The following is a 24,189-nucleotide window of genomic DNA, read 5'->3' on the forward strand; positions in this document are numbered from 1 at the left end:
CTCAATACAATCAACCTGATGATGTGTCCACACAAACCACGAATCCCACGAATTGCAACGAATTGACAAATTTGAGTATTCGTAGTTAAATCGTTATCAGTTCGTGAAGTTCTTAACTAATTCGTAATATAGTCGTAGTCAGTTCTTGCAGTTCTTGGGTAATCGGGAATTCGTGGCCAAAGTTTTTAACTGTTCCAAATTTTGGCCACGAACTCCCGATTAAAAATAATCGTAGTTAATTCGTAACAGATTCGTAGTGCATTCTTAGGCATCGTAACCAAATCGTGATCAATTCTTAGGTATTCTTAACTCATTCGTGTATTCGTCAGTTCGTGGTTTGACAACGAATCGGCTACGAATCTGTCAGGAATCCCACAAATTCACGCCGAAGCAGTTACGAAGCAAGTAACTACCTACGAATCAGCTACGACAGTAAATTGGGTATATAAGGAGTTTAACATTCACTTCCGGTCATTAGCTGCTGACGATTGTGCAACGTATCCACGTATTAGCAAGATGCCAAGAAAAGCTGCAAGTAAGGGCAAGGCGAGAGGGAAGAGAAGCAAGAGAGCCAGGGAAGAGGGAGAAGAAGGCAGCACCTCACCCCCAACCCCCACAAGAATAGCTCCCCCTCCACTGTAAGATGAAGCAGCTCCAGAAGTTGAAAACAATGTGGCAGATTCAGCAGCTCAGTCAGTGGGTGCTGAGTCATTGGCTGGTGATGTTGGTGATGATGATGAAGTAGCAGCTTCTTCCCAGTATAAGAGTAAGAAAGTCAGGTTCTTGTCCAACCTTACAGAGGACGAACAAGAGGATGTGTCCCTCTTCCTTGAGAGGAATGTCTTCATCTACAACAAGAGGCGGTTAGACCACCTCTGAGTCTCTAAAATAAATAAGGCGTGGGAAGATCTGGCCCAGGAGATGGGGAAGGAGATGAAGGCATTGACTACATTTTTTGTGAGCATCCGTACCCAGATAGGGAAACTCAGGAGGAAGAAGAGTGGTCAGGCATCTTTTGAGATGACAGACCGCCAACAGTGGATATGGACCAGATTCCAGTTCCTGATGCCCCACATCGGACATGTCACCCAACGCATAGTCCAGAGCTTCCGGAGTGGCGCCACCACCAGCCAGTGTGATGAGTTCCAGGAAGAGGAGCTACAGTATCAAGTGACCACCACACCGTCCACCACCACTTCCGGGAGAACGAGTGTGACCGTGTCCAGCACCAGCGGATCCAGAGGCAAAATAATGGGGGCCGAAACCTTAGACCAGGAGCTGCACACCTGCAAGGACCGTCAGGAGAAGCTGTTACAGATCCTGCAAGCGCCTTCTGTGCCTGAGGTCCCCCATCCAGAGAGGTTAAAGTTCGCGGAGTACCTCGGGCATGCTTTCCAGAACCTGTCCCAGTCAATCTACCGTGACGTACAGAAGGCCATGTTTGACCTTCTGTTCAACGCTGAGAAGCAGGCAGATCTGGAAGCAGGAAGAAGCACCGGCACCTTCCTCAACTGTACCAGCAGTGGCAGCGAGACCCCTCGCAGTGGCAGTTCAGACCGGTGGCCCCAGCTGGGTCGGTGTGACACTCACAGGAGCCAACCTGGGTCGACAGGCAGTTCCCAGGATACAGCTAGTCTCCAAGCCAACAGGAACTGCCCCGTCAAAGGTCATCACAGACAGCTACCTAAACCAACCTGGTGCCTCCTGCCCAGAGCCAGCAGCCCCGGTCGTCCTCCAGTGCCTCGGAGCATCAGCAGGAAGCGTCATTCAACCTGTCTGAGATACTGATGGACATCAGCCCCACAGCAGTTGCCACTCGGGTCACACAGACCTCGACGGCAACCGCTCAGCTTGACAGGTCCACACTCTCCACTCCATAGACTGTGTGTTTAGCTGTGTACATCTTACGCTGTGCGCTTTTAGCTGGGTGCTCTTAGTGATATGTTTATGTCTAAAAATTCCTCTCAAAGAGTTTATGTTTTTGTTTGATATGATATGATTATGATATGAATGTACTTAGATAAGCATTTCTATCTTTCAGTTTTATATAATACCAATAAAACTTGAAAAAAGATATAAAAAAGAATAAAGTTTGTTTTTGTTTGCGTGGTCCGAGCAGAGATATTGACAGATGGATTGGGGCAATGTGAACATTGCAAAAACAAAACATTCATGACATAAAGCAGAAATTCTAAGATAGTGAAGGAGGGAGCTGTTGTGCCAGTAGTCAGTAGAGCAATACAAGCCCTCTTGGGTCTCTTGTTTTCATAAACATTTTATTAGCGCTAATAAGCATTAATAAACACTATTAACATAATTTTAGCATGAAATATCAACATTTATCATTTAGTTAACATTCACTCCTGCCTGTCTTTCTTGCTACGGCACTGAACCTGCTTCACTGTTAAAGTAGGCCTTAAGATAGTCTCTCATCACTTTGCCCTCACGATTGTCTCTGTTGGGTGCCTGGAACTGGGGTATCTCCTCCACCTATTGGTCTGCCCTCCAGCACCAGGGATATTGGTGTGGTCCTCATCCTCCCGATTGCATCCTCTGCATTGCCAATAGCAGGGAATCTGATCCTCAGTAAGTTGTGGAGGATGACTCCGCACCACATCAGGTCCAGGGTGCCCAGGAAGCATCTCCATCTGTTGGCCAGTATTCCGAAACCATTCTCCACCACACGTCTGCCCCTGGATAATCTGTAGTTGGCCAGCAGCATGTCATTGTCCAGACCCCTCCTGCCATAGGGTTTCATGAGAAAAGTCCTCAGAGGAAATGCATCATCCCCCAGGATGTAGTAGGGTGTGTCTCTGTCATCATTGGTCATGGTATCGCTGTCCGGGAAGTTTATGGTGTTGTCATCAATGCACTCTTTCAGTTCTGAAGCACCAAACAGCTGTGCGTCGGATTGATGACCTTCTCCACCAGTGTCTATCCAGATGAATTTATAGTCCGCATCCACCAGGGCCAACAGCACCACGGAGAAAAACAATTTGTAGTTGAAGAACACACTGCCTGAGTTGTGTGGTTTCCTGATGGCTATGTGCTTGCAATCCAAGGCCCCCAGGGCATGAGGAACATTCCACCGGTCTTGGAACTGCTGGGGAATGTCTTTACAGTCCTCCTGGGTCCTTGGCAGTGGCATGACTTCATCCTTCAGCTCCTGTGTGATGGCCTGACAGACTTGATGCACAATCCATACCACTGTGCTGTAGCCACACCGGAAGTCATACTGGATGGTGTGATACCGGTCTCCTGTAGCCAGGTGTCTGAGAGTCATGGCTAGCTTCATTCCGGCATCTAGGGCTGGTCTCCCTGTGGATGGTCGCTCCTCTGGATAACTGGGCTAATCCTGTTGAGGAGCTCATCAAACATGTAGGGTGGAATTCTCACATAGTTGGGAAATACATTCTCATTTTCCACTCTCAGCTCTTGCATCAGTCTGTTGCAGTGACTATATTCTAGTCTTCTATCTGATGTCAGCCACGGTCTAACCAACCACCTGGGTGCTCTTCTCCTCCTCCTTCGAAACAGTCTTCTGATAGTGATCAGCAGCTGGTGTTGATACTCCAGTTCCAGGGTCAATACGACAGCTGCTCTACGTTGAACATCCATTTTGGAACTGATACCCAAAAAAGGGTGACGACCCTTTTATACCTATCTCCCACCAATTGTCCAGAGTAGTCACGAATTCATTTATTCGTACCTGATTCGTACGTGCATTCGGCCTATTCTTAACTGATTCATAACTGATTCCTAATATTCGGGCAGTATTCGTAGTAGATTCTTGTAAATCGTAGTGAATTTTTGACAATATTCGTGAGATTCCAGCCGAATCCCACGAATATTCGTACCTGTATCGTACCTGTATCGAAAATGAATCGTAGAGCGTCACGAATGGACGCAGAAAAGTTGTACAATTCCACGAATCAGCACGATTTCTTACGAATCCTCAAATTTATCAATTCGTGGCGATTCGTGGGATTCGTGGTCTGTGTGGAATAGGGGCATAAGGAATTCAACAAGTGCAAATACAATCTTGTTCATTGAGGGGAAATTAAAGTTGTTTTAGTTGAATTTCATGCAGTTTGTGTTATATTATAAAAACCAAAAGGCATTTACAGAATACCATGATAAAAAAAGTTTCTAAATGTGGGCCCACTTATTTTCGGCTCCTATAACAGGCCCTGAAGTGGGCCCACATTTTGGAATGACATTATTGCCACTGTATGCACTTGGTTCAACAATATATATTGATGGAAATAATGATGCTACAAAATAATTCCCGATATATGAACGTTTACAATACATGTATCTCATTACTTCGTTCGGTAATTTCAAACTTACCCTGTGACCGTGTTTGCACAAGTGGAGCCAAAACAGCAAATACGAAACTAAAGCGCTTAACTCCTAATGCGGGAAACATGCTCAGAGTTACTTCCCTTCATCCAGCGATAATAATGTTTCGCCACATGTAACATGCAAGTCCGTTCTACTACTGTCAGCCTAATCACCTGTAACATGCAAGTCTGTTCTATTACTGTCAGTCCTGATCACCTGTAACATGCAAGTCTGTTCTATTACCGTCAGTCCTGATCACATGTAACATGCAAGTCTGTTCTACTATTGTCAGCCTAATCACCTGTAACATGCAAGTCTGTTCTATTACTGTCAGTCCTGATCACCTGTAACAAGCAAGTCTGTTCTACTATTGTCAGCCACGATCACCTGTAACATGCAAGTCTGTTCTATTACCGTCAGTCCTGATCACCTGTAACATGCAAGTCTGTTCTACTATTGTCAGCCCTAATCACCTGTAACATGCAAGTCTGTTCTATTACTGTCAGTTCTGATCAAATGTAACATGCAAGTCTGTTCTACTACTGTCAGCCTCGATCACCTGTAACATGCAAGTCTGTTCTATTACTGTAGGTTCTGATCACATGTAACATGCAAGTCTGTTCTACTATTGTCAGCCTCGATCACATGTAAGATGCAAGTCTGTTCTATTACTGTCAGTTCTGATCACATGTAACATGCAAGTCTGTTCTACTACTGTCAGCCTCGATCACCTGTAAGATGCAAGTCTGTTCTACTACTGTCAGCCCTAATCACCTGTAACGTGCACGCTGTACGCTATATGGCAAAAACATTGATCTGGTGGAAAATACCCAACGATATTTCGCTAAATGTATTCAAGGGTTCAACAGACGTATGCCAACAGATTCTGTATGTGCCAACCTAGGTCTCTGGACAATGGTGAGGTACATTGACAAGTGTAGATTATTATTCCTTGGAAGATTATGTAATAACGCTTGTAATTCATCAACGAAAACACTGTTCTGTGCATTTTTAGCACTCACTGTTCACTTAAATATTAGCTCACGCAGTATTTGCAACACTCTGTTATGTACTGCACGGAAGTATAATCTATTGGACTATGTATTAACTTACGTGCAAACTGATATTTTTCCGTCAAAGACAGTTTGGCACAGAATAGTTATAGGTTGTATCTTCTCTTATGAAGAAGTTCAATGTAAATTGAGACTCTCCATTAGGGAAAATATGTCCAGATATGCTGTAATCCATCAAACACTGAATCTACATAGACTTTACACTCTAATGTATCTGTACCCAGAATATAAAGTCCATATACAACTTGATGTACTAGTCGGTTCTAAAGCCAAATTCTCAAAAGAATGTATGCTTTGTAATAAGTACTGCTATGACCACGATGCCCACATCATTTTGCATTGTGAATCTGTAATGAACCAAAGAAATAATTTTTATATGACGCTACTTGACCTACTGGACGTTGAATTATATGTATTAATTGAAATGCTTGATGATGAAGATGCCCTTGTACTGTTTTGTGGTGCAAAACTTCACATCCCTGGCCTTCATGAAACAGCATGGCAAACCATCATACTACATTTTTCGAACTATATCTATTCTTTAAAGGATTCCTTCATGTATACTTTCTGAACTATCATTGTTGTAAATAACCGTGCTTTGTACATGTCATATGTAGATATATGTAACTGACTGATGTTTGTTTATGTAATCTTCGAACATATTTTTGGAGGGAATAAAGACATTCATTCATTCATTCTTTCACTATTGTCAGCCCTAATCACCTGTAACGTGCAAGTCTCCTCATCTATAGTCAGCCTCAATCATCTGTAACATGCAAGTCTATTCTACTACTGTCAGCTCCAATCATCTGTGACATATAAGTCTCTTCATCTATAGTCAGCCTCAATCATCTGTAACATGCAAGTCTATTCTACTACTGTCACCTCCGTTCATCTGTAACATGTAAGTCTCTATCTATTGTCAGTCCCGATCTCCTGTAACATACATATATATTCTACTACAGCGCGGAACCCACCTGCATCTTAGTTCCCAGTCTGGAAGACCATAATCTCGCTACATGCTAGTTCCCAATCTACTGGCAGACCAGACTTTCCCTGCATGTTAGATCACCACCTTCTGGCAGTCCAGAACCTCGCTACATGTCAGTTAGTTCCCCGACTACTGGCAACCCAGAACCATGCTACATGTTACTTAGTTCCCCGCCTACTGCCAGCCCAGAAGCTCGCTACATGTTAGTTAGTCACCCATCTACTGGCAGCCCAGAATCTCCCTCCATGTTAGTTAGTTCCAAACCTACTGGCAGCCAAGAACCTCCCTCCTTGTTAGTTAGTTCACCACCTACTGGCAGCACAGAACCTCCCTCCATATTAGTTAGTCCCCAACCTACTGGCAGCCCAAAACCTCGCTACATGTTAGTTAGTTCCCCACCTACTGCCAGCCCAGAACCTCTCTACATATTAGTTAGTTCCCCTTCTACTGGCAGCCCAGAATCTCCCTCCATGTTAGATAGTTCCCCACTTAATGGCAGCCCAGAAGCTCCCTACATGTTAGTTAGTTCCTAACCTACTGGCAGCCCAGAACCTCGTTACATGTTAGTCAGTTCCCAACCTACTGGCAGTCCAGAACCTCGTTACACGTTAGTTCTTCATTAAGTGGCAGCCCAGAACCTCCCTCCATGTTAGTTAGTTCCCCAACTACTGGCAGCCCAGAACCTCGCCACATGTTAGTTTGTTCCACACCTACTGGCAGCCCAGAACATCCCTACATGTTAGTTAGTTCCCAACCTACTCGCAGCCCAGAACCTCGCAACATGTTAGTTAGTTACCGGCCTGCTGGCAGCACAGAACCTTGCTACATGTTAGTTAGTTCCCCACTTAATGGCAGCCCAGAACCTCCCTCCGTGTTAGATAGTTCCCCAACTACTGGCAGTCCAGAACCTTGCTACATGTTAATTAGGTCCCCACCTAATGGCATCCCAGAACCTCCCTACATCTTAGCTCCACATCAACTGGCAACCTAGAACATCCCTCCATGTTAGTTAGTTCCCCAACTTCTGGCAACCCAGAACCTCGCAACATGTTAGTTACTTCCCCACCTACTGGCAGCCCAGAAGCTCGCTACATGTTAGTTAGTCACCCATCTACTGGCAGCCCAGAATCTCCCTCCATGTTAGTTAGTTCCAAACCTACTGGCAGCCAAGAACCTCCCTCCATGTTAGTTAGTTCCCCACCTACTGGCAGCACAGAACCTCCCTCCATATTAGTTAGTCCCCAACCTACTGGCAGCCCAAAACCTCGCTACATGTTAGTTAGTTCCCCACCTACTGCCAGCCCAGAACCTCTCTACATATTAGTTAGTTCCCCTTCTACTGGCAGCCCAGAATCTCCCTCCATGTTAGATAGTTCCCCACTTAATGGCAGCCCAGAAGCTCCCTACATGTTAGTTAGTTCCTAACCTACTGGCAGCCCAGAACCTCGTTACATGTTAGTCAGTTCCCAACCTACTGGCAGTCCAGAACCTCGTTACACGTTAGTTCTTCATTAGGTGGCAGCCCAGAACCTCCCTCCATGTTAGTTAGTTCCCCAACTACTGGCAGCCCAGAACCTCGCCACATGTTAGTTTGTTCCACACCTACTGGCAGCCCAGAACATCCCTACATGTTAGTTAGTTCCCAACCTACTCGCAGCCCAGAACCTCGCAACATGTTAGTTAGTTACCGGCCTGCTGGCAGCACAGAACCTTCCTACATGTTAGTTAGTTCCCCACTTAATGGCAGCCCAGAACCTCCCTCCGTGTTAGATAGTTCCCCAACTACTGGCAGTCCAGAACCTTGCTACATGTTAATTAGGTCCCCACCTAATGGCATCCCAGAACCTCCCTACATCTTAGCTCCACATCAACTGGCAACCTAGAACATCCCTCCATGTTAGTTAGTTCCCCAACTTCTGGCAACCCAGAACCTCGCAACATGTTAGTTACTTCCCCACCTACTGGCAGCCCAGAACCTCGCTACATCTTAGTTACTTCCCAATCTATTAGAAGCCCCCATGTTAGTTAGTTCCCACTTACTGGCAGTCCAGAATCTCGCTACGTTTTAGTTAGTTCCGCGCCTACTGGCAGCCCAGAACCTCGCTACAAGTTAGTTAGTTCCCCACCTACTGGCAGCCCAGAACCTCGCTACATTTTTGTTACTTACCAATCTATTCGAAGCCCCCATGTTAGTTAGTTCCCCACTTACTGGCAGCCCAGAATCTCGCTACGTGTTAGTTAGTTCCCCGCCTACTGGCAGCCCACATCCTCGCTACATGTTAGTTAGTTCCCCCCCTACTGGAAGCCCCGAACCTTGCTACATGTGAGTTAGTTCCCCACTTACTGGCATCCCAGAACCTAGCTACGTGTTAGTTACTTCCCCACCTTCTTCCATCCCAGAACCTCCCTTCATCTTATTTAGTTCACCACTTACTGGCAGCCCAGAACCTCGCTACGTGTTAGTTAGTTCATCACCTACTGGCAGCCCAGAACCTAGCTACATGTTAGGTAGTTCCCCACCTACTTACAGCCCAGAATTTCCCTACATGTTACGTATTTCCCGGCCTACTGTCACCCCAGAAGATCGCCACATGTTAGTTTCTTCCCAACCTACTGGCAGCCCAGAAGCTCGATACGTATTAGTTACTTCCCCATCTACTGGAAGCCCCTTGTTAGTTAGTTCCCCACTTACCGGCAGCCCAGAATGTCGCTACATATTAGTTAGCTCCCCACCTTCTGGCAGGCCAGAACCTCGCTACATGATAGTTAGTTGCCCACTTACTGGCAACCCAGAACCTCGCTACATTTTAGTTAGATCCCCACCTACTGGCAGCCCAGAAGCTAGCTACATGTTAGTTAGTTCCCCATCTACTGGAAGCCCCAATGTTAGTTAGTTCCCCACTTACAGGCAGCCCAGAACATCGCTACATGTTAGTTAGTTCCCCACCTACTAGCAGCCCAGAACCTCGTTACATGTTAGTTCTTCATCAAGTGGCAGCCCAGAATCTCCCTCCATATTAGTTAGTTCCCCACTTACTGACAGCCCAGAACCTTGCCACATGTTAGTTTGTTCCCCACTTAATGGCATCCCAGAACCTCCCTCCATGTTAGTTAGTTCCCCACCTACTGGCAGTCCAGAACCTCGCTACATGTCAATTAGTTCCCCACCTACTGGCAACCCAGAACGTCGCTACATGCTAGTTCTTCACCAACTGGCTGCCAGAACCTCCCTCCATGTTACTTAGTTCCCCAACTAATGGCAGCCCAGAACTTCGCTACATGTTACGTAGTTCCCGGCCTACTGGCAGCCCAGAAACTCGTTACATCTTAGTTAGTTCCCCATCTTCTGGAAGCCCCGATGTTAGTTAGTTCCCCACTTACTGGCAGCCCAGAACCTCGCTATATAATAGTTAGATCCCCACCTACTGGCAGCCCAGAACTTCGCTACATGTTAGTTAGTTCCCCATCAACCGGCAGCTCAGGACCTCGCTACGTGTTAGTTAGTTCCCCACCCACTGGCAGCCCAGAACCGCGCAACATCTTAATTACTTCACCACCTAATGGCAGTCCAAAAATCCCTGTATGTTAGGTAGTTCCCAGACTACAGGCAGCCCAGAACCTCACAAAATCTTAGTTAGTTCCCAACCTACTGGCAGCCCAGATCCTTGCTACATGTTAGTTAGTTCCCCACCTTCTGGCAGCGCAGAACTTATTTCCATGTTAGTTAATTCTCCGCCGACTGGCAGCCCAGAACCTCGCTACATGTTAGTTAGTTACCGGCCTGCTGGCAGCACAGGACCTTGCTACATGTTAGTTAGTTCCCCACTTAATGGCAGCCCCAGAACCTCCCTCCGTGTTAGTTAGTTCCCAAACTACTTGCAGTCCAGAACCTCCCTCCATGTTAGTTACTTCCCGACCTACTGGCAGCCCAGAACCTCGCTACATCTTAGTTACTGCTCAATCTATTTGAAGCCCCCATGTTAGTTAGTTCCCCACTTACTGGCAGCCCAGAATCTCGCCAGATGATACGTAGATTTCAAACGTTGTTCATATGGCCGCCGGATGAAACGAGTATTTCCTGAGGTTAGTAAATTTGGCTATACAGACATTTTGTGTGGTGGTTTTAGTAAGTTCATCACCTATTGGCAGCCCAGAACCTAGCTACATGTTAGTTAGTTTCCCACCTACTGGCAGCCCAGAAGCTCGCTACATCTTAGTTACTTCCCAATCTTTTGGAAGCCCCATGTTAGTTATTTCCCCACTTACTTGCACCCCAGAATCTCGCTACGTGTTAGTTAGTTCCCCGCCTACTGACAGCCCAGAACCTCGCTACATGTTAGTTCGTTCCCCACCTACTTGAAGCCCCGAACATGGCTACATGTGAGTTAGTGCCCCACCTACTGGCAGCCCAGAACCTAGCTTCGTGTTAGTTAGTTCCCCACTTCTTGCATCCCAGAACCTCCCTTTATCTTAATTAGTTCACCATTTAGTGGCAGCCCAGAACCTCGCAACGTGTTAGTTACTTCCCCGCCTACTGGCAGCCCAGAACCTTGCTACGTGTTAGTTAGTTCCCCACCTATTGGCAGCCCAGAACCTCTCTACTTGCTAGTTACTTCCCAATCGCTTGGAAGCCCCCATGTTAGTTAGTTCCCCTCTTACTGGCAGCCCAGAACCTAGCTACATGTTAGTTAGTCCCCCACCTACTGGAAACCCCGAACCTTGCTACATGTGAGTTAGTTCCCCACTAACTGGCAGCCCAGAACCTAGCAACGTGTTAGTTACTTCCCCACCTTCTTGCATCCCAGAACCTCCCTTCATCTTATTTAGTTCACCACTTACTGGCAGCCCAGAACCTCGCTACGTGTTAGTTTGTTCATCACCTACTGGCAGCCCAGAACCTAGCTACATGTTAGGTAGTTCCCCACCTACTTACAGCCCAGAACTTCGCTACATGTTACGTAGTTCCCGGCCTACTGTCACCCCAGAAGATCGCCACATGTTAGTTTCTTCCCAACCTACTGGCAGCCCAGAAGCTCGATACGTATTAGTTACTTCCCCATCTACTGGAAGCCCCTTGTTAGTTAGTTCCCCACTTACCGGCAGCCCAGAATGTCGCTACATGTTAGTTAGCTCCCCACCTTCTGGCAGGCCAGAACCTCGCTACATGATAGTTAGTTCCCAACTTACTGGCAGCCCAGAACCTCGCTACATTTCAGTTAGATCCCCACCTACTGGCAGTCCAGAAGCTAGCTACATGTTAGTTAGTTCCCCATCTACTGTAAGCCCCCTAGTTACTTAGTTCCCCACTTACAGGCAGCCCAGAACATCGCTACATGTTAGTTAGTTCCCCACCTACTAGCAGCCCAGAACCTCGTTACATGTTAGTTCTTCATCAAGTGGCAGCCCAGAACCTAACTCCATATTAGTTAGTTCCCCACTTACTGACAGCCCAGAACTTCGCTACATGTTAGTTAGTTCCCGGCCTACTGGCAGCCCAGAACCTTGCCACATGTTAGTTAGTTCCCCACTTAATGGCATCCCAGAACCTCCCTCCATGTTAGTTAGTTCCCCACCTACTGGCAGTCCAGAACCTCGCTACATGTCAATTAGTTCCCCACCTACTGGCAACCCAGAACGTCGCTACATGCTAGTTCTTCATCAACTGGCTGCCAGAACCTCCCTCCATGTTACTTAGTTAGCCCAACTAATGGCAGCCCAGAACTTCGCTACATGTTACGTAGTTCCCGGCCTACTGGCAGCCCAGAAACTCGTTACATCTTAGTTAGTTCCCCATCTCCTGGAAGCCCCGATGTTAGTTAGTTCCCCACTTACTGGCAGCCCAGAACCTCGCTATATAATAGTTAGATCCCCACCTACTGGCAGCCCAGAACTTCGCTACATGTTAGTTAGTTCCCCATCTACTGGAAGCCCCCATGTTACTTAGTTCCCCACTTACTGGCAGTCCAGAACCTCGCTGCATGTTAGTTAGTTCCCCACCTACTGGCAGCCCAGAACATCGCTACATGTGAGTTAGTTGCCCAACTACTGGCAGCCCAGAAACTCGCTATATCTTAGTTACTTCCCCATCTTCTGGAAGCCCCAATGTTAGTTAGTTCCCCACTTACTGGCAGCCCAAAACCTCCCTCCATGTTAGTTAATTCCCCGCCGACTGGCTGCCCAGAACCTCACTACATGTTAGGTAGTTACCGGCCAACTGGCAGCCAAGAACATTGCTACATGTTAGTTAGTTTCCCACTTAATTGCAGCCCAGAACCTCCCTCCATGTTAGTTACTTCCCCACCCATTGACAGTCCAGAACCTCGCTACATGTTAATTAGTTCCCAACCTAATGGCAGCCCAGAACCTAGCTACAAGTTAGTCCCTCATCAACTGGCAGCCTAGAACCTCGCCACATGTTAGTTAGTTCCCCACCTTCTTGCAGTCCAGAACCTCGATACATGTTAGTTAGTACCCCATCAACTGGAAGCCCAGAACCTCGCTATTTCTTAGTTAGTTTCCCACATACTGGCAGCCCAAAACCTCGCTACAGATTACTTACTTCCCCATCTACTGGAAGCCCCAATGTTAGTTAGTTCCCGACTTACTGGCAGCCCAGAATCTCGCTACATGTAAGTTAGCTCCCCACCTACTAGCAGCCCAGAACCTCGCTACATGTTAGTTAGTTCCCCACTTACTGGCAGCCCAGAACCTCGTTACATGTTAGTTACATCCCCAACTACTGGCAGCCCATAACTTCGCTACATGTTAGTTAGTTCCCCATCTACTTGAAGCCGCCATGTTAGTTAGTTCCCCACTTACTGGCAGCCCAGTTACTCCCTCCATGTTAGTTAATTCCCCGCTAACTGGAAGCCCAGAACCTTGCTACATGTCAGTTAGTTCCTCACATACTGGCAGTCCAGAACCTCGGTACATGTTAATTAGTTTCCCACCTAATGGCACCCCAGAACCTCTCTACATGTTAAACGTTTCTCATCAACTTGCTGAAAAAAACCCTCCCTCCATGTTAGTTAATTACCCGCCTACTGGCAGTCCAGAACCTCGCTACATGTTAGTTAGTTCCCCATCAACCGGCAGCTCAGGACTTCGCTACGTGTTAGTTAGTTCCCCACCTACTGGCAGCCCAGAACCGCGCAATTAATTACTTCACCACCTAATGGCAGTCCAAAAATTCCTGTATGTTAGGTAGTTCCCAGACTACAGGCAGCCCAGAACCTCACAAAATCTTAGTTAGTTCCCAACCTACTGGCAGCCCAGATCCTTGCTACATGTTAGTCAGTTCCCCACCTTCTGGCAGCGCAGAACCTATTTCCATGTTAGTTAATTCCCCGCCGACTGGCAGCCCAGAACCTCGCTACATGTTAGTTAGTTACCGGCCTGCTGGCAGCACAGAGCCTTGCTACATGTTAGTTAGTTCCCCACTTAATGGCAGCCCCAGAACCTCCCTCCGTGTTAGTTAGTTCCCAAACTACTTGCAGTCCAGAACCTCCCTCTATGTTAGTTACTTCCCCACCTACTGGCAGCCCAGAACCTCGCTACATCTTAGTTACTGCTCAATCTATTTGAAGCCCCCATGTTAGTTAGTTCCCCACTTACTGGCAGCCCAGAATCTCGCCAGATGATACGTAGATTTCAAACGTGGTTCATATGGCCGCCGGATGAAACGAGTATTTCCTGAAGTTAGTAAATTTGGCTAATACAGTCATTTTGTGTGGTGGTTTTAGTAAGTTCATCACTTATTGGCAGCCAAGAACCTAGATACATGTTAGTTAGTCCCCAAACCTACTGGCAGCCCAGAACCTACGCTACATCTTAGTTACTTCCCAATCTTCTGGAAGCCCCCTTGTTAGTTATTTCCCCACTTACTGGCAGCCCAGAATATCGCTACGTGTTAGTTAGTTCCCCGCCTACTTGCAGTCCAGAACCTCGCTACATGTTAGTTCGTTCCCCACCTACTAGAAGCCTAGAACCATCCTCCATGTCAGTTAGTTCCACACCTACTGGCAGCCCAGAACCTAGCTACATGTTAGTTACTTCCCCACCTTCTTGCAGCCCTGAACCTCCCTTCATCTTATTTAGTTCACCACTTACTGGCAGCCCAGAACCTCGCTACTTGTTTGTTAGTTCATCATCTACTGGAAGCCCAGAACCTCGCCAAATGCTAATTAGTTCCCCAAGTGCTGGCAGCCCTAAACCTCCCTGCATGTTAGTTAGTTCCCCGACTACTGCCAACCAAGAGCCTCCCTGAATTTTAGTTAGTTTGCCACAAACTGGCAGCCCAGAACGTCTCTACATGTTAGTTAGTTCCCCACCTACTGGCAGCCCACAACCACACTGCATGTTAGTTAGTGCCCCGCCAACTGGCAGCTCATAACCTCGCTACATGTTAGTTAGTTCTACACCTCCTTGCAGCCCAGAACCTCCCTGAATGTTATTTAGTTCACCACTTATTGGCATCCCAGAATCTCGCTACATGTTAGTTAGGTCCCCATGTATTGGCAGCCCCGAACCAGGCTACTTTTCACTTAGTTCCCCACCTACTGGCAGCCCAAAACCTCGCTACATGTCAGTTAGAACCCCACTTACTGGCAGCCCTGAACCTCGCTATATGTTAATAAGTTCCCCACTTACTGGCAGCCCTGAACCTCGCTCTATGTTAGTCAGTTCCCAACCTTCTGGCAGAGTAGAACCTCCCTGCATGTCAGTTAGTTCCCCACCTTCTTGCAGCCCAGAACATCTCTGCATCTTAGTTACTTCCCAACCTACTGGCAGCCCAGAACCTAGCTATGTGTTTCTTAGTTCCACATCTACTGGCAGCCCAGAACCTCCCTGCATGTTAGTTAGTTCCTAAGATTTTGGCAATCTAAAACTTCATAGCATTTTAATTAGTTCCCCACTTTCTGGCAGCCAAGAATCTCACTATATGTAAGATAGTTCCCCACTTACTTGCAGCCCAGAACCTTGCTACATGTTAGTTACTTCCCCACCTTCTTGCAGCCCAGAACCTCCCTGCGTCTTAGTTAGTTCACCACTTACTGGCAGCCCAGAATCTCGCAACACGTTAGTTAGTTCACCACTTACTGGCAGCCCAGAATCTCGCAACGTGTTATTTAGTTCCCCAGATACTGGCAGCACAGAACCTCGCTACATGTTAGTTAGTTCCCCACCTTCTTGCAGCCCATAACCTCCCTGCGTCTTAGTTAGTTCACCACTTACTGGCAGCCTAGAACCTCGCTACGTGTTAGTTAGCTCCCCATCTACTGGCAGCTCAGAACCTCGCCACATGTTACTTAGTTCCTCAACTATTGGCAGCCTAGAGCCTCCCTGCATGCTAGTTAGTTCCCCACCGACTGGCAATCCAGAACCCCCCTCCATTTTAGTTAGTTCCCAAACCTTCTGGCAGCCCAGAATCTCACTATATGTAAGTAAGTTCTCCACTAACTGGCAACCCTGAAGCTCGCTATATGTTAATAACTTCCCCACTTACTGGCAGCCCAGAATCTCGCAACGTTTTAGTGTGTTCCCGACCTTCTGGCAGCCCAAAACCTCGTTACGTGTTAGTTAGTTCCCCACCTACTGGCAGCCAAGAACCTCGCTATATCTTAGTTAGTTCCCCGCCTACAGGGAACCCAGATCCTCGCTATATGTCAGTTAGTTCACAAACTCCTGGCAGCCCAGAACCTCGCTACACATTAGTTAGTTCACCACCTACTGGCAGCCCAAAACCTCCCTGAATGTTAGTTAGTTACCCGCTTACTGGCAACCCACAACTTTCCTCCATGTTAGTTACTTCCCCGCCTTCTCGCAGCCTATAACTTCGCTACATGTTCGATAGTTCCCTGCCTTCTGGCAGTCCAGAACCTTGCTACGTCTTTCTTAGTTCCCTACCTTCTTTCAGCCCAGAACCTCGCTGCATCTTAGTTACTTCATCACCTACTAGCAGCCCAGAACCTTCCTACATGTTAGTTAATTCCCCACCTTCTTGTAGTCCAGAACCTCCCTGCATGTTAGTTAGTTCCCCACTTACTGCCAGCCCAGAACCTCGAAACGTGTTTGTTAGTTGCCCATCTACTGGCAGCCCAGAACCTCGCTACATGTTAGTGAGTTCCCCACCTACTGGCAGCCCAGAACCTCGCTATATCTTAGTTAGTTCCCAACCTACTTTCAGCAAAGAATCTCACTACATGTTACTTAGTTCCCCAATTACTGCCAGCCCAGAACCTCGCTACATGTTAGTTAGTTCCCCACCTACTGGCAGCCCAAAACTTTGCTACATGTTAGTTAGTTCCCCACCTTCTGGCAGCCCAAAACCTCCCTCCATTTTAGTTACTACCTCGCCTACTGGCATCCCAGAACCTCGCTACGTGTAAGTTAGTTCCCCACCTACTGGCAGCCCAGAACCAAGCTCTATGTTTGTTAGCTCCCCATCTACTGGCAGCTCGGAACCACGCTACATGTTACTTAGTTCCACAACTAGTGGCAACCCAGAACCTGCCTGCATGTTAGTTTGTTCCCCGCCTACTGGCAATCCAGAACCTCCCTGCATGTTAGTTACTTCCCCGTCTTCTCGCAGCCTATAACTTCGCTACATGTTCGTTAGTTCCCTGCCTTCAGGCAGCCAAGAAACTCCCTCCATGTTAGTTAGTTCCCCTCCTTCTAACAGCCCAGAATCTCACTATGTCTCAGTTAGTTCCCCACCTACAGGGAACCCAGAACCTCGCTATATGTCAGTTAGTTCCCCACATACTGGCAGCCCAGAATCTCGCAACGTGTAGGTTAGTTTCAAACATTCTGACATCCTAGAACCTCGCTACGTGTTAGTTAGTTCCCCACGCACTGGTAGCCCAGAACCTCCCTACATGTTAGTTAGTTCCCCACATTCTACCAGCCCGGAACCTCACTCAATGTTAGTTACTTCCCCACCTTCTGGCAGCCCAGAACCTCCTCTGATCTTAGTTACTTCCCCACCTACTGGCATCCCAGAACCTCGCTACATGTTAATTAGTTCCCACCTACTGGCAGCCCAGAACCTCCATCCATGTTATTTACTTCCCCGACTTCTCGCATCTTAGTACCTCGCTACATGTTAGTTACTTCACCGCCTACTGGCAGCCAAGAAACTCGCTACTTGCTAGTTAGTTCCCCACCTACTTTCAGCCCAGAATCTCTCTACATGTTACTTAGTTCCACACTTACTGACAGCCCAGAACCTCGCTACATGTTAGTTAGTTCCCCACCTACTGGCAGCCAGAACTTCGCTACATGTTAGATAGTTCCCCACCTTCTGGCAGCCCAGAACCTCCCTCCATTTTAGTTACTTCCTGGCCTACTGGCATCCCAGAACCTCGCAACGTGTAAGTTAGTTCCCCACCTACTGGCAGCCCAGAACCTCGCTACATGTTAGTGAGTTCCCCACCTTCTGGCAACCCAGAAACTGCCTCCATGTTAGTTAGTTCCCCACCTACTAGCAGCACAGAACCTCGCTACGTGTTAGTTACTTCCCCTGCTACTAACAGCCCTGAATCTCGCTACGTGTTAGTTAGTTCCCCACCTACTGGCAACACAGAACTTCGCTACATGTTAGTTAGTTCCTCACCTTCTGGCAGCCCAGAACCTCCCTCCATTTTAGTTACTTCCTCGCATACTGGCAGCCCAGAACCTCGCTACGTGTAAATTAGTTCCCCACTTACTGGCAGCCCAGAACCTCCCTCAATGATAGTTACTTCCCCATCTACTGGCAGCCCAGAACCACGCTCTATGTTTGTTAATTCCCCATCTACTGGCAGCTCAGAACCTAGCTACATGTTACTTAGTTCCACAACTACTGGCAGCGCAGAACGTCGCTAAGTGTAAGTTAGTTCCTCGCCTACTGGCAATCCAGAACCTCCCTGCATTTTATTTAGTTCTCCACCTTCTTGCAGCCCAAAATCTCAGTATATGTAAGTTAGTTCCCCACTTACTTGCAGCCCTGAACCTCGATATATATTAGTTAGTTCCCCATTTACTGGCAGCCAAGAATCTCGCAACATCTTTGTCAGTTCCCCACCTACTGGCAGAATAGAACCTCGCTACGTGTTAGTTAGTTCCCCGCCTACTGGCGGCCACGAACATCGCTACGTGTTAGTTAGTTCCCCACCTACTGGCAGCCCAGAACCTCGCTCCGTGTTAGTTAGATCCCCACCTACTGGCAGAATAGAACCTCCATCCATGTTAATTAGTTCCCCGCCTCTCTCATCCCAGAACCTTGCTACGTGTTAGGTAGTTCTCCACCTACTGGCAGCCCAGAACCTCGCTACATGTTAGCTACTTCCCCACCTTCTTGCAGCCCAGAACCTCCATCCATGTTAGTTACTTCCCCGCCTACTGACAGCACAGAATCTCGCTATATGTTAGTTAGTTACCCATCTATTGTCAGTCCAGAATCTAGCTACGTTTAAGTTAGTTCCCCGCCTACTGTCAGCCCAGAACCCCGATACATGGTAATCAGTTCCACAAACCTTTTGCAGCCGAGAAACTCACTGCACGTTAGTTACTTCCCCATTTACTGGCAGCCCAGATCCTCCGGCATGTTAGTTACCTCCCCACATTTTTGCAACCAAGAACCTCGCTACATGTTAGTTACTTCCACACCTTCTGGGAGCCCAGAACCTTCTTTGATGTTAGTTAGTTCCCCACCTACTGGCAGCCCAGAAAATCGCTACATGTTAGTTAGTTCCCCACCTTTTGGCAGCCTAGAATCTCACTACATGTTAATTACTTCCCAACCTACTGTCAGCCCAAAACCCCGATACATGGTAATCAGTTCCACACCTTTTTGCAGCCCAGAGCCTCGCTACATGTTAGTTAGTTCCCCACTAACTAATTAGTTAGTTCCCCACTAGTTCCCCACTAATTATTCATTCGCCTGCTGGAAACCCAGAACCTCCCTGCATGTTAGTTAGTTCCCTATCTACTGTCACAACAGAATCTCGCTACATATTAGTTAGTTCCCCACCTACTGTCAGCCCAGAACCCCGCTGCATGATAGTTACTTCCCCATCCACCCGGCACCACAGAACCCCGCTACATGTTACTTAGTTCCACACCTTCTTGCAGCCCACAACCCCCCTGCATGTTAGTAACTTCCCCATCTACTGGCAGCCGAGAACCTCCCTGCATATTATTTAGTTTCACAAACTCTGGAAACCCAAAACCTCGCAACATGTTAGTTAGTTCCCCACCATCTTGCAGCCCAAAACCTCCCTACATGTTAATTAATTCCCCATCTACTGGCAGCCCAGAACCTTGCTATATGTTAATTAGTACCCCATCTACTGGGAGCCTAGAACATCCCCACATGTTAATTATTTCTGCGCCTGCTGGAAACCCAGAACCTCCCTGCATGGTAGTTATTTCCCAAAATACTGGTAGTCCAGAACCTCGCTACATGTTAGTTACTTCCCCATCTACTATCAGACCAGAACCTCACTACATGTTAGTTAGTTCCCCACCTACTGGCAGCCCAGAGCCTCGCTACATGTTAGTTAGTTCCCCACCTTCTGGTAGCCCAGAACCTCGCTGCATGTTAGTTAGTTCCCCATCTACTGGCAGCACAGAACCTCACTGCATGTTAGTTTGTTCCCCACCTACCCGGCACCCCACAACCTCGCTACATGTTACCTAGATCCACACCTTCTTGCAGCCCAGAACCTCACTGCATGTTAGTTTGTTCCCCATCTACCCGGCACCCCAGAACCTTGCTACATGTTACCTAGATCCACACCATCTAGCAGCCCAAAACCTCCCTACATGTTAATTAGTTCCCCACTTACTGGCAGCCCAGAACCTCGCTACGTGTTTCTTAGTTCCCCACCTTCTGGCAATCCAGAACCTCCCTGCATGTTAGTTAGTTCCCCATCTACTGGCATCCCAGAACCTCCCTTCATATAAGTTTCTTCCACGCCTTATCGCAACTTAGAACCTCGCTACATGTTAGTTAGTTCCCCACTTACTGAAAACCCAGAACCTCGCTACATGTTAGTTAGTTCCCCACCTTTTGGCCGCCCATAACCTCCCTCCATTATAGTTTCTACCCCATCTACTGGCAGCCCAGAACTTCGCTACATGTTAATTAGTTCCCCCCTACTGGAAGGCAAAGAACCTCCGTTCATATTAGTTACTTCGCCGCCATCTCGCAGCCCAGAATCTCGCTATATGTTAGTTAGTTCCCCACTTACTGGCAGCCAAGAATCTCGCTTAATGTTAGTTAGTTCCCCACTTACTGGCAGCCCAGAACCTCGCTATGTGTTAGTTAGTTCCCCGCCTACTGGCAACCCAGAAACTCGCATTATGTTAGTTTATTCACCACCTTCTGGCAGCCCAGAACCTCGCTACATGATAATTAGATCCCCATTTTCGGGCAGGCCAGAACCTCACTACATGTTAGTTAGTTCCCCACCTACAGGCAATCCAGAACCTCGGTACATGTTAATTAGTTCCCCCCTACTGGAAGGCAAAGAACCTCCGGTCATATTAGTTACTTCGCCGCCATCTCGCAGCCCAGAATCTCGCTATATGTTATAGTTCCCCACTTACTGGCAGCCAAGAATCTCGCTTAATGTTAGTTAGTTCCCCACTTACTGGCAGCCCAGAACCTCGCTATGTGTTAGTTAGTTCCCCGCCTACTGGCAACCCAGAAACTCGCATTATGTTAGTTTATTCACCACCTTCTGGCAGCCCAGAACCTCGCTACATGATAATTAGATCCCCATTTTCGGGCAGGCCAGAACCTCACTACATGTTAGTTACTTCCCCACCTACTGGCAGCCCAGAACCTCGCTACATGTTAGTTACTTCCCCACCTTCTGGCAGCCCAGAACCTCCTATGATGTTAGCTACTTCTCCATCTACTGGCAGCCCATAGCCTTGCTACATGTTAGTTAGTTCCCCAACTACTGGCAGCCTAGAACCTCACTACATGTCAGTTAGTTCCCCACCTACTGTCAGCCCAGAACCCCGATACATGTTAATCAGCTCCACACCTTTTTGGAGCCATGAAACTCCATGCATGTTAGTTACTTCCCCATCTACTGGCAGCCCAGAACCTCGCTACATGTTAGTTAGTTCCCCACCTACTGGCAGCCAAAAACCTCGCTACATGATAATTAGTTCCCCACCTTCGGGCGGCCCAGAGCTTCGCTACATGTTAGTTAGTTCCCCATATACTGGCAGCCCAGAACCTCGCTGCATGTTTGTTAGTTCCCCACCTACTGGCAGCCCAGAACCTCGCTACATGTTTGTTAGTTCCCCACCTTCTGGAAGCCTAGAACCTTCCTCCATGTTAGTTTCTTCCACACCTACTGGCATCCCAGAACCTCGCTACATGTTAGTTACTTTCCCACCTTTTGGCAACCCAGAACCTCCTTTGACATTAGTTAGTTCCCCACCTTTTGGCAGCCTAGAACCTCGCTACATGTTGGTTAGTTCCCCACCTACTGTCAGCCCAGAACCCCGATACATGTTAATCAGTTCCACACCTTTTTGGAGCTAAGAACCTCACTGCATGTTAGTTACTTCCCCATCTACTGGCAGCCCAGAACCTCCCTGCATGCTAGGAACTTCCCCACCTACTAGCAGTCAAGAACCACCCTGCATATTATTTAGTTTCACCCATTGTTGAAACCCTGAACCTCGCTATATGTTAGTTAGTTCCCCACTTACTGGCGGCACAGAACCTCGCTTCGTGTTTATTAGTTCACCATCTACTGGCAGCCCAGAACCTCACTATATGTTAGTTAGTTCCCCATCTACTGGCAGCCCAGAACCTCCCTACATGTTAATTAGTTCACCACCTTCTGGCAACCCAGAACCTTTTCTGCAAGTTAGTTAGTTCCCCATCTACTGGCAGGCTAGAACCTCCCTTCATATTAGTTACTTCCCCGCCTTATCGCAACTTAGAACCTCGCTACATGTTAGTTAGTTCCCCACTTACTGACAACCCAGAACCTCGCTAGATGTTAGTTAGTTCAACCAACTTTTGGCCGCCCATAACCTCCCTCCAACTTAGTTAGTTCCCCATCTACTGGCAGCCCAGAACATCGCTACATGTTAGTTAGTTCCCTTCCTACTGGCAGGCCAGAACCTCACTGCATCTTAGTTCCCCACCTACTGGCAGCCCAGAACCTCTCCACATGTTAGTTAGTTCCCTTTCTACTGGCAGCCAAGAACTTCGCTACATCTTAGTTACTTCCCCATCTACTGGCAGCCCACAACCTCGCTACATGTTATTTAGTTCCCTTCCTACTGGAAGCCCAGAACCTCGCTACATGTTAGTTAGTTCCCTTCCTAGCGCCAGCCCAGAACCTTTTCTGCATGTTAGTTAGTTCCCCACCTACTGGCAGCCCAGAACCTCGCAACATCTTAGTTAGTTCTCCATCTACTGGCACCCCAGAACCTCGCTCATTTTAGTTAATTCCCTTCCTACTGGCAGCCAAGAACCTCGATCCATGTTATTTAGTTCCCTTCCTAGCGCCTGCCCAGAAATTCTCTGCATGTTAGTTAGTTCCCCACTTTCTGGTAGCCCACAAGCTCCCTGAATGTTATTTAGTTCCCCACCTTCTTGCAGCCATGAACCTCGCTACTTGTTAGTTACTTGCCCACCTCCTGGCAGCCCAGAACCTCGCTACATCTAAGTTAGTTCCCCACCTACTGGCAGCCCACAATCTCGCTACATGTTAGTTAGTTCCCCGTTTAGTGGAAGCCCAGAACCGCGCTACTTGTTGGTTACTTCCCCACTTACTTGCAGCCCAGAACCTCCCTGCATGTTAGTTAGTTCACCACCTACTGGCAGCCCAGAAGCTCCCTGTATGTTAGTTAGTTCCCCACCTACTGGCAGCCCAGAACCTCGCTACATGTTAGTTAGTTCCCCACCTTCTGGTAGCCCAGAACCTCGCTGCATGTTAGTTAGTTCCCCATCTACTGGCAGCACAGAACCTCACTGCATGTTAGTTTGTTCCCCACCTACCCGGCACCCCACAACCTCGCTACATGTTACCTAGAACCACACCTTCTTGCAGCCCAGAACCTCACTGCATGTTAGTTTGTTCCCCATCTACCCGGCACCCCAGAACCTCGCTACATGTTACCTAGATCCACACCATCTAGCAGCCCAAAACCTCCCTACATGTTAATTAGTTCCCCACTTACTGGCAGCCCAGAACCTCGCTACGTGTTTCTTAGTTCCCCACCTTCTGGCAATCCAGAACCTCCCTGCATGTTAGTTAGTTCCCCATCTACTGGCATCCCAGAACCTCCCTTCATATAAGTTTCTTCCACGCCTTATCGCAACTTAGAACCTCGCTACATGTTAGTTAGTTCCCCACTTACTGAAAACCCAGAACCTCGCTACATGTTAGTTAGTTCCCCACCTTTTGGCCGCCCATAACCTCCCTCCATTATAGTTTCTACCCCATCTACTGGCAGCCCAGAACTTCGCTACATGTTAATTAGTTCCCCTACTGGAAGGCAAAGAACCTCCGTTCATATTAGTTACTTCGCCGCCATCTCGCAGCCCAGAATCTCGCTATATGTTAGTTAGTTCCCCACTTACTGGCAGCCAAGAATCTCGCTTAATGTTAGTTAGTTCCCCACTTACTGGCAGCCCAGAACCTCGCTATGTGTTAGTTAGTTCCCCGCCTACTGGCAACCCAGAAACTCGCATTATGTTAGTTTATTCACCACCTTCTGGCAGCCCAGAACCTCGCTACATGATAATTAGATCCCCAT

At 47.8% G+C, this 24,189-nt stretch overlaps 1 protein-coding gene across 1 annotated transcript; it reads right to left on the reverse strand.

Annotated features, from left to right (window-relative positions):
- Nucleotides 1-2,443: 2,443 nt before the first annotated feature.
- LOC124286828 (protein ALP1-like) lies at nucleotides 2,444-3,295 on the reverse strand. Its single transcript, XM_046723268.1, has one exon. The coding sequence runs from the start codon at nucleotides 3,293-3,295 to the stop codon at nucleotides 2,444-2,446; it is 852 nt and encodes a 283-aa protein (XP_046579224.1).
- Between the last annotated feature and the right edge of the window lie 20,894 nt (nucleotides 3,296-24,189).

The sequence above is a fragment of the Haliotis rubra genome, unplaced genomic scaffold (assembly GCF_003918875.1).
Source record: "Haliotis rubra isolate DU_JTF1 unplaced genomic scaffold, ASM391887v1 Scf392, whole genome shotgun sequence".
Taxonomy (NCBI): Eukaryota; Metazoa; Mollusca; class Gastropoda; order Lepetellida; family Haliotidae; genus Haliotis; species Haliotis rubra.